This window comes from Panthera pardus, unplaced genomic scaffold, assembly GCF_024362965.1.
Source record: "Panthera pardus isolate Hobbes unplaced genomic scaffold, ASM2436296v1 HiC_scaffold_10, whole genome shotgun sequence".
Lineage (NCBI taxonomy): Eukaryota > Metazoa > Chordata > Mammalia > Carnivora > Felidae > Panthera > Panthera pardus.
In genome coordinates this window covers 46,980,444-46,991,523 of record NW_026526655.1, presented here as the reverse complement: position 1 = coordinate 46,991,523, position 11,080 = coordinate 46,980,444, and the positions used below count along the sequence as shown (strand labels likewise).

The 11,080-nt window shown below is 33.7% G+C and overlaps 1 protein-coding gene across 2 annotated transcripts in view; it reads right to left on the bottom strand.

Annotated features, from left to right (window-relative positions):
* Nucleotides 1-3,280: 3,280 nt before the first annotated feature.
* Nucleotides 3,281-11,080, bottom strand: part of CALCRL (calcitonin receptor like receptor) — a 102,987-nt gene continuing 95,187 nt past the window's right edge. For both annotated transcript variants that reach the window (XM_019461676.2, XM_019461682.2), the window contains one exon: nucleotides 3,281-6,440. In XM_019461676.2, coding sequence (XP_019317221.1) covers nucleotides 6,225-6,440 — 216 coding nt within the window. In that variant the 3' untranslated portion in view covers nucleotides 3,281-6,224. The remainder of the gene's footprint in view (nucleotides 6,441-11,080) is intronic.

Below are 11,080 nucleotides of genomic sequence, written 5' to 3'. Positions count from 1 at the left end.
TTTTACAGAAGTCCTATTTCAGAAAAGGAAGCATTATCTGATTTACAGGGCAAGTGTAAATTTTAGTTTTGTTGTATTTTGTTTCCTTTATTATGAGGTATTGAGTAGTATACAGACCTTGTGATGAAATAAAGGAGTGTTATGCATTGAATGTTTGTGTCCCCCCCCCCAAATTAATATTGAAGCTCTAACCCCCATTTTTGAAGATTGGACCTCCAAAGAAGTAATTAAGGTTAAATGAGGTCGTAAAAGTGGGGCCCCGATCTAATATGATTAGTATTCCTATAAGTAGAAAGATATATTGCTCTCTCATTTTCTCTCCACTTGCCCAAAGAAGTCTCATAAGTGCACAGCAAGATGGCAGCTGTCTACAAGCCTCAAGAAGAGGCTTCAGAATGAAACTTTGATCTTGGTACCTTGCTGGCACTATGATCTTGGAATTCTCAACCTGTAGAACTGTGGGAAATAAATTTCTGTTGATTAAGCCACTCTGTCTGTTGTATTTTTATTATGGAGCCTGAGAAGACTAAGACATGAAATAGACAATAACAGACTGGGGATTAGATATATAAATGTGTGTCCAAAAAATTTTTGACAATAATGGGATAGAATATAATATATAGCCTGAGCTAAGATAAAGAGGTCAAGGGAGGGGTGCCTGGCTGGCTCAGTTAGAGCATACAACTCTTGATCTTGGGGTCATGAGTTCAAGCCCACACTAGGTGTGGAGCCTACTTTAAAAAATAAATAAAATAATTTTTTTTTTAAATTAAAGAGATCAAAGGAAAGTTGAAAAGACATTTTTTTAAAAACATTTATTTATTTTCAAGAGACAGACACAGTGCGAGGGGGCAGGTGCAGAGAGAGAGGGAGACAGAATCCGAAATAGGCTCCAGGCTCTGAGCTGTCAGTGCAGAGCCCGACACGGGACTCAAACCCACCAACAGTGAGATCATGACCTGAGCTGAAGTTGGACGCTCAACCGATTGAGCCACCCAGGCTCCCCAAAAAGGACAAAATGAAATAGAAAAAATGTTTAAGAAACTTCTTAAAATAAAATTACATGATAAAAATATTTGGGAATTCAGCAAGCCAGAGAAATGCCTTCCAGCTGAGGTCTGAAGGAAAAGAATGTAGATGGAATTTAGAAACAATAGAATATCCATTCAACTTTGCTGTAAGTGTAGGCTAAGGGGTGTTCCTTGGGGTTTTAGTACTCCTAGATTTTCCAGAGGGATGGTTCAGCATCCCTGAATCTAATATCAGTGAAATTCTAGGCTTTTACTTGTAGCTTGAAAGAGACAACTGGCATCTTCACTTCTTTCCCAGTCAAAAATTAACAAGGATGGTTTTTTTGTACAGACATCTATACTTGCCAGGTGATGATTTCAACACATTTGCCTTTTTAAAGACAAGACAGCAACCCTACCAGTTATGTAACTTGTTAATAAGCCCATTTCTTACGTTTGGTATTCCAGGGATGGCATGCTTGTAAAGAAGAGAGAGTAAGACAGAATGAATTCATGATTTTCTGGGTGATAATGTCATTTTACTCCCTGTTTGGATTATCATTTTTGGCTCTGTCTCCAGCAAAATATTAAAAAGAGTGACCTAGACACTTCTTCTCCCCCATTCTTTCTTTTTATCATGTGATATTACCACTGTTTTAACTGTTAGGTTACAAAATATGTCAAGGCTTATCTCCTTTCTACCCCCCCCACCCCCCCCCCACCCCCACACACACTTGTTTAGAGCTTTCATGACTATTTATGAAATTTAGAATCATCATGTCTGGTCTCAAAATAATTAACTACCATTATTTTTATTTGGATCATATATACTTACAATGTAGTTTTTAGGGGAAAATTGACATCTTTATGGTGATCTTCTTCTTCAAGAACATCATGTATTTTTCCATGAACTGATTGATGTCTTCTATTGTGATTGTTCGTAGTATTGAAATGTATTTCACTCATTTCTTATTTAAGTTGTCCCTATTTATTTTACCTTCTCTTGATGCTGTTACAAATTTGCTCCTTTTTACCCTACTGGGGCGTTTACCTGGTTGTTATATGTGTACATGGGAAATATGTATCTGTGCACATTTACTTTGTGTGTTGTTATATTTCTGAATTCTCCTACTGCTTAGAATAGCATTCAAGGGGTGTCCATAGCTATCATCTCACCCCTTTTTTACTTTAAGTGTATTTATTTATTTTGAGAGCGAGAGAGAGGGAGAGGAAGAGGCTGTGCACATGAGCTTGGGAGGAACATAGAGAGAAGGAGAGAGTGAGAATCCCAAGCAGGCTCTACACTGTCAGGACAGAGCCTGACGCAGGTCTCAATCCCACAAAACGTGGGATCATGACCTGAGCTGAAATCAAGAGTCAGAGACTTAACCGAATGAGCCACCCAGACACCCTCATCTCTCTTTATATATATGTATATATGTACATACATACAAATATTTATTGTACTTATTGCATGTGCAACATATTGCTTTCTCATTATATAGTCAAGATATATGTTAGAGTCAGTGAAGTGCCTTTTCTAGTACTTTCTCATGCATCCTTTTAGGTTATCTCTACCTTTCATTATTTTGAGCTATTTTACAGATTTGTTAGTTGCATAAAATTGATAATGATGTACATTTATTCTCTATTATAGAAATACATACTAGTTATTCAATAGAACGTAACTGATTATTGCCATAAGAATAGAGCATCTATTTATAAACTCATTTCAACATATCTTATATTCTTCTATACACGTGATACTTGAATTTTTCCATGAATTGTGATATATTGTTCCGTCAATAATGAAAGAACTAACCAAAATCTGGGACACGTTTTCATTTTATATTTGTGAGTCATGATTATTCCCCCTTTTAAAATTATCCCTAAATAGTTATTTTCCTTCTTTTTCTTTCCTCTGTTCAATACAAAACTACACAATGGAACATAATGGAGAAAGGAGAGAAATTCCTGTACATTTTCCTCTTTCTGGGCATCCTTTCCAAACTTCTTTCAGCCTAGAAAGGAATTTGAATACTTATTTAGAATTTTATTTCTTTAGAGTTTTCTAGCTTGAAAAACAAATTCACAATTTTTTTCAAATTCATAATATTTAAAAAATTGGTTTATGGGATGTTTTACTGGTTTATTGTAGATTTTAAAGAGGGCAAAAGAGATATAGTCATTGATTTTAGTAGTATTCCACTGACTGCTATAAACAGTTATGTGTATAAATTATTCAACACTTCAGTACACATGCGTGAAAATCAACTTTAACTCATAACTTTAATATTTTCATACAATCAAAAAATAGAGATGTACATTAAGTAGATATAATATGACTTATTTTAATTGATCAAAATATCTCGTTTGTGACTTACAGATAAAAGAAGTGGTGGTTTCTATTAGCAGGTTAAAACCAAAAGACAATGAAGTTCACACTTAAAATTATTAAGCCAATAAATACAGCACTACACCTACCACTAATACTATGTACACACTGCGTTACATTTGAGCAAACACCAAATTCCAGAATGGATATTTTATGAATGAATTCACTGGAAAATAACTTTAGAAAATGAAAAAGGACAAACTAGAATTTTTTAATTAAAATCTGACTTACACAAGTACTTACAGAAAAGTAGCAGATCTGTATTCTGAAAGGTAGAAATTCCCCAAATTAGTGTTTAGCTACCCCAAAAATTTGGTTTTAAAAAGTATTTATTTTATCTTTTCTTTATAAGTAAGATATAAAGGAGATCCTAGTTATCACTTCAGCTTTAGAGAAGTCTAATATTTGAAAATACTACTCGTAAGAAAATATGGCTACAAAACTGAGTAATTATTGGATGCCTTCATCTAAAAACTGTGCACTAAACAATTGTGAGCCATAAAAGAAATCTGATCTAAATTTAATATGATAAAAAAACAGAATAAAAGAAACACTGGAAAATGACAGTAAAATTTTTACTGTAATGCTGATGGAGAATTTGACAGAATTTTCTACTGTCATTTATGGTTGAGACTTGACAGTTTGTCTGGAAGAATGTGGAAATATGTGAGCAGTATGAAGCAAAGGATTTGAATCTTTGAAGAATAAGTAGCTAAAAAGTGAGTTTATTTAAAGGAATTTTTGTATTATTTAGACAGTGGCAAGTCGAGAACAGCCTGCATTCCTTCCTGTGACAGCTTGCTGTAAAATCCATAGATTTAGAAACAAACGACAAAATCTTTGCATGTGTACAGATGAATTATAACTATATTGACCAAGCCATTTAATCTGTTAGTTCTTACTAATTTAGATAATTTTCCTGGACAATTACAAATGACTTCAGAACTCACAATCTATTGACAGTTAAGAAAGAATCTATGATTACTCAGTCATTAGTTTAATCCATTTTAAGCAAATTGACACACTAGAAAAGCACATATGCATAGTAACTTGTCCTCCTCAAATTGAATTTTACTAATTGAAGGCATTTTTGTTTTTCAGAAATTCCAGTGGAAAATAACATTAGGGGAACAACTGAATCCCATTTAAATGTCACTTTAATTCATTAGCAAGGCTTTCTTCCATCTTAATTTAATTACTCCCTAAATGTTCTGACAATTCTTCTTCACTGATGTATTCAAGTCTTTCACTGATTTCTAGTATCATATTATCATAGTAGCTCTAATAAAGCATTGTATATGATATATATGTATATATATTCTATTCCTCTAATTTTTTAAAAAGTCTGAACACTCCCAAAGCCATAAATGTTTATGCAGTAAGCGTCAGAAAAGTAATATTTTTAATGGTGTGAAAACCATAAGAATGGCAGATTGGCATTTTTTACGATAGGAATCCATTAACGTTACTGGATTAGAATGCAAGCTCATCGTCAAAATAAAAGGAGAAATATGTCAAACATACCTATTATTAAGGTATGAAAGCATCACCTAAGCTAATATAATAAAACAATGGCTTGATTTTTTTAAATAAATATTTTATATCTTATCATAGATATTTCTGTTCTCTTGGTTCTCAAACAAACTTCTGATGCTGGCATCTGGTTGTCTTTAAAATATTTACCAAATATAGAATTCCAGACTCTATTTTATTATAAAATCAGCCCAGACACAGTATCAGATATTAACATGCATACATTGTTACATTATGTATTTGTTTTTTTAAAAACTTATCTAGGTTGTACACATTTGATTTCAGACTATAAAATAGAATAACAGAGTATTTACAAGCTTATTTTTCATAACAAATTTTTTTTTACAAACTTCCAAGAAAATAAGAAATCCTTCACTGATTTCCTTTCATGTAAAATAATTGCCAGTTTGTCTACACAGTAGAAATGGAAGGGGCAAAGTTTCTATTTACAGATACAGGGAAACTGATTCCCTCCCACTTGTGTAGTAAGATAGGAAAGTAGCTGACAAGGATGTTTTGTAATATCAACCAAGATATCCCCCTGATGATGCCAAAGTAGGATTGTATGTCTGACATACTATTCGTCAAACCTCAAAAACAGATATGACATTGGATATAACTGTGATGTATCAGCCAATGAGTAGCCAATAGCAATTCTACTCTATTGCTTTTCTTGGGGAGAAGTGGGTAAGCCAACAGAAATAATTACCTCTTTATGCAGTCCATTTGAAAGGGTAAATACAAAAAGGGTTAGAATACCTACTTGGTTAAAAAAAAAATCAACTGCACCAATGAATATGGGATGAAGATTTTTAAAACAAACAAATGAAAAGTTAATTTTCCCTCTAAGTCTGTAGGCCTCAGCTAGGCCTGTTTAGCCAACAAGAGTAGAATCACGCCCGATGCGTATATGAACTTTACAGTCTTATTCACATGTGAATTCGTGCAGTGGTGTACTAGAGCTGGCACACACCAGCCTACAAGAGTTGACTGTCCTCATCTTTTCCCAGTTTCACACTCGGTGATGTCAGATTGGTAGACCGAAATTAGCCCTGGTGGGAATACACCATAGAAACTGGAAAAACATTACAAATCAAGGGTTTTTTTCCCCTCCCAAAGGTCTAGTTGTTAAACATTTAACAAAATACTACTGAATTGATGTGAGGCGTTTCTTTGTGGTATTCAAGAAATTCATTTTATACTGAAGTCTTCTGGTTGTAAAGTCATGGATCCAAGTCCTTGAGTTAGGAGTGACCCAAAATAGTTAAACAGTATTCCCTCTATTATCAATCATATAACTTTTCTGGTTTTAAGACAACATTTTCAATATCGTGGATGCTTTTTCCATTTAAGTGTTCACTGGGACAGTCATGACTGTATCCTGTACCATCACTGATTGTTGACACTGTGTAAGACGCACTGCGAAGAGCATCTGAATGGGAGAAGCTGTTTCCAAATTGGATTTTATATTGATTCCAATTTCTTTTCAGAATTGCTTGAACCTATCAATCAAAAAGAAACAGAAAGGACAAGAGCAATCCATTATCTGAAATAAAGATACTGTATTTAAAAGTAAAATATAATAATTTATGTAAAACTTTAGAAAAACCAAAAGCATTGATGTTAATTAGTGAATAATATTGCTTTTTTTTAATTAAAACATTAAATTGGAAACATTAGGAAATTTACAGTTAGGAAATTCGTTGCCTTGCTCTTTATTTTAGATTCCCTCGATATTTTTTTCATGCCTTATCTTTGAAGCTATAATAATGCATATGAATGTATTATGGTCAAACAAGTAGTTAATCCAGACCCCCTTTTGTAAGATTGCGTGTGTAACATTTACTTTTATATCAGTATCTTAAATAATAGAATGAGAAGATAATTAGTAAGAGTATAAAAGAAGAGAGGAAGTATAAAAGAAAAAGAAGTTAGGGAAACAGGGAATATAAATCATCATCATCATCATCAACAGCAGCAGCAACTAGTTTTTACGGAGTGATTAACACATGCCAGGTATTGTGCTACATTCTGGAAAAAAAAGATCAGTGTTTTTGTCCTCCTGAGGCTTACTAGCCAGAGGGAAGAAAGCGTTCAACAGGTAATGACAAATGAGATGAGCCTGTGAAAACGTTTAGGAATGTTACCACTCCACTTTTTTTTGTTTTTGGATCTCCCTCTGACTGGATGAATTTGATGTTAACTGGCTTCCTTCTTCTCTAAAGCTAGAGATCAGGACTTGTAGGCCATATATAGTGACCTAGGTTTGAATCGAACATGAGACACAAAGGTGATTTTCTTCATACTAAATCAGTGAGTGGAAATGAGAATATTCAAATACATCTCCAGTTTGGCAACCTGGATGTTTCCAGGTGTCTGATGATTGGGCACACTGGTGTGGGACTCTGCTCCTAGGTTACGAGTGTATTAGCCACATCCCTGTGACCTAATCCAGATCTGTCCAAAACATGTGTAGCTTTGAACTGTCTTCCCCACACTATCTACTGCTCTTTGACCCTTTGCTTCCTCACAGGGAATTTGAGCATCACTGAAAGCAACTTTCCAGTCATCCATGTACTAGAAACATACTTATGCAATAATTGTTTAACTTTCTGCTAATATATAAAATTCCCCAACTTTTCATTCACTGTAATCATGTGTAAAAATTAATATTAAACTTTAAAATAGGATGGCTTAGTTAAGTCTTCATTGTTTTATATAATAGATCAAGAAAACTTCTCCAAATTATGAACAATCTATTACTAATAGCTATTCCCAGGAGATCTTTTAATGAGAGAACTCAGTGGGATACTTCAAAGTCCTTTGAGTCTCCTGTTCTCTGTCACTTAAAATGGACATAAAGTTTTACTGTCTCACTTTATGTTTTAGCATGTAGAAAAACAGAAGACACAAATAGAAAGTCAAACCGTTTCTTTTTTTTAGTTTTATTTATTTATTTGAGAGAGAAAGAGAGAGAGAGAGCATGAGCCGGGGGTGGGGGGTGCAGAGAGAGAGGGAGAGACTGAATCCTAAACAGGCTCAGCAGTGTCAGCACAAAACTTGATGTGAAGCTTGAACTCATGAACCATGAAAATCATGACCTGAGCCAAAAACAAGAATTGGCTGCTTAACTGACTGAGCCACCCAGGGACTCCCTAAAGTCAATGGGTTTCTTTAGAATTCCAAATGAGTTACTAAAATTTCGGGTAGCTCTATTGTAGAATTTAAAAATTATGTAATTAGAAATGCAATAAATTGGTTTTAAAAATTGTATTTTATGAAATTCACAACCTCAGGACTTTCCAGTTTATTTCTTTATATATATTCTTCAGGACTTTCAAGTTTATTTCTTTATATATATTAACTATGTCGGAAAGGAATAATTTATATTCGTACACAAATAAAGAAATAAAAGGCTTTATGGGACAATGAATATATTTATCTTGCAAAAAAAATCATATTTTGTTTCCCTCATGGTTTAGTAATGTCTTTCTTAATTCTCCAAATAGCATATTTAAATTAAAGCAATTTAAAATAGGGGCACCTGGGTGGGTCAATATCTGTCACCTTTTGGTTAAGCATCCAACTTGTGGGTTCGAGATCTGTGTTGGGCTCTGTGCTAACACCTCAGAGCCTGGAGCCTGCTTATGATTCTTTGTCTCCCTCTCTCTCTGCCCCTCTCCTGCTTGCACTCTGTCTGTCTCTCAAAAATAAATAACACTTAAAAAATAAAGTAATTTTAAATAATATCTGCATACATAATGTCTTCAAGAGCATAAGCAAACAACAGATGAAAATGGTTTTAGAATGTGCCTTTTAAATATTCAAAGATTTACAACAAAAATGACGGGCAGATTATCTAGATATTCCTGATGGGAATTGGTTTTGATCCTTATTTTATGCTAAATTCATTTCTCTTCCCTTTGCTACTAAATGATGGATTGACTGAATACCTTTCCTATATAGTTTCTGTTTGAAAGCAAATGGAAGGTAGCTATATACAAAAGATTCTACATAAATGTTGGGAAGAAGTTGACAAGAAGAAATATCATAGCTGTGAATGTATAACTTTTTTAAAAATGAAAGCTTAAATTAAATTCCAACAGCCAAGATGCCTTTTGAAATATCTGTTTGCTCTTGAAATATCTGCTTTGATTACAATCATCACCCTATTTCTTCCTTGAAACTAAATCATCAGAAAAGCCATGAAAGGTCAATTTCCTGAACTGTGGGGACATTTTTACTGAAGTTAAAAAGTGAACCTAATTAAAGACCTATGGGCCTTGTAGACTTCCTTTTGTTTATATTATTCTCTATAAGGACTTAAGTTTTTCATCTGCTTCCTCTAATATATATCACATCTATTCAACAGAACATTGAAGTGACCACTCTTAGTACACTTTTAATGAAAAAATTATGATGGGAAGAGATAACAAGGAGAATTGACATTGGAAGGGAAGGCGTTAAAGATATGAAAATGTTTTTTATTGCCTTACACATGAGTATTATATAAATAGTAAACCCCACTGTTTAGAATATAACCTTACAACATTATATGCCCATTAGCGCTTCATAAGGAAGCTATAACTCCTTAACCGAAATCAATTAAAAAATATTTAATAGAGCTTCATATAAAAATGCTACCTAGTTTTCATTAAAGAATGTAGGTTTGATTATTATCGATAAATCTTTTTGTTCACTTTATAAAAATACTCTCAGGTATTGTTTGATTTACTCCTGAGGCAAGGGAGGGCCCTTCTAATGACAAGAGCTCTAGTTTGTGCTAACAGTGCACAATTTTGTCTGAGTGGGCTAGAGATGAGATGAATGTGGCCTGATAATTTGTCAAGCCACCATTATTTAGTGAGAAATGCAAATAGGAATATTTTGGATAAAAAAATACATAAAATTGTTACTTAAAAAGAAAGAAAGAAAAGAAAAAGATAAAGACTAAGCTAAAAGGAAGCTATTTGACCTCCCGTGGAAAGCAAGAAGGAGATTTAAGCTGGAGCAAGTGATTTTAAGAAGTACATGACATAGTTGGAACAACACAAAATGAATTTGGCAGCTGTGTCATCATGTTATGAGAGTGGGAAAAACTAAGAGGCAAAAGGACAAAAAAGGAGGGATTGTAGTATTTCCTAAGATGAGAAATGAGTCATCCACAAATAGAGACTGCATTTTGAGAGATGAAGAAAAGGGGACAGATATTGGAGATGTTGTAAAGAACCAAAGGATTTGGCAACAACTAGGCTCAAAGATTTTGTATTATTGTAATTTTTTGCTGCCAAAATTTTCTCAGTTTTAGGACATGGCAGAAGATCAAGGTCTCTGTCTCTTTTGCTTACACAGAAAGAGTGCAACAAGATTGTTAGGCATTAGTTTAGATATTCCCTGGGCAACCTTTCCAAATAAAAAGGCCAATTTGAGATTGATTCCAAAATGATTAATGCTCCTACGTGTATATATATTTTTGAAAATAAATGACTTGAAAGATCTAATAAGGAATCTATAATGTACTGATAATCTGTTGAGGGTGGGGCATGGTGATAAAATTTTAGATTCCTAGCCTACACTAATCTTTGTGAGACTTGTGTAAGGAACTTGCTTTTTTTTTTTTTTTTTTAACTCCTTTAATAAAGTAGACACCAAGACTCCAGAAGGTTCAGAATATTGCCCAAATTATTATAGCCAGGAACAAAGTAGCATCTTGGGGGTTTAAATGCATTGCTGTGTCTGTGCTTTTATTCTACACTGCTTTCTATCACAAAATATTCTACTAGTGATTATGTTTTGTACACTTAAAAATTACCCTTTAGAATAATATGTCATGTCTCTGCAGATGCAGAGGTGTATTGTTCATATTCCATGCATGTTCTTTGGCCTGTTGTCTATTTCTTTCTCATCCACCTTTAACTGTAAAATCCTATATTGGCAGCAAATAGGATTGTCTAATTCAGTTTATGCAGTCATAAATTTATAGAGGTACATAATCAATGCTATTTGAATTATATTATCAAAACAAATGATTTCTCTATTTTTCCTAATTTCATATTCTATCTATGCTTCTCATCTACTTCAGAAAGAGTCACCATTGTCTACTATATAGCAGAAGCATCATGGAAGCACCACCTAAAGATAT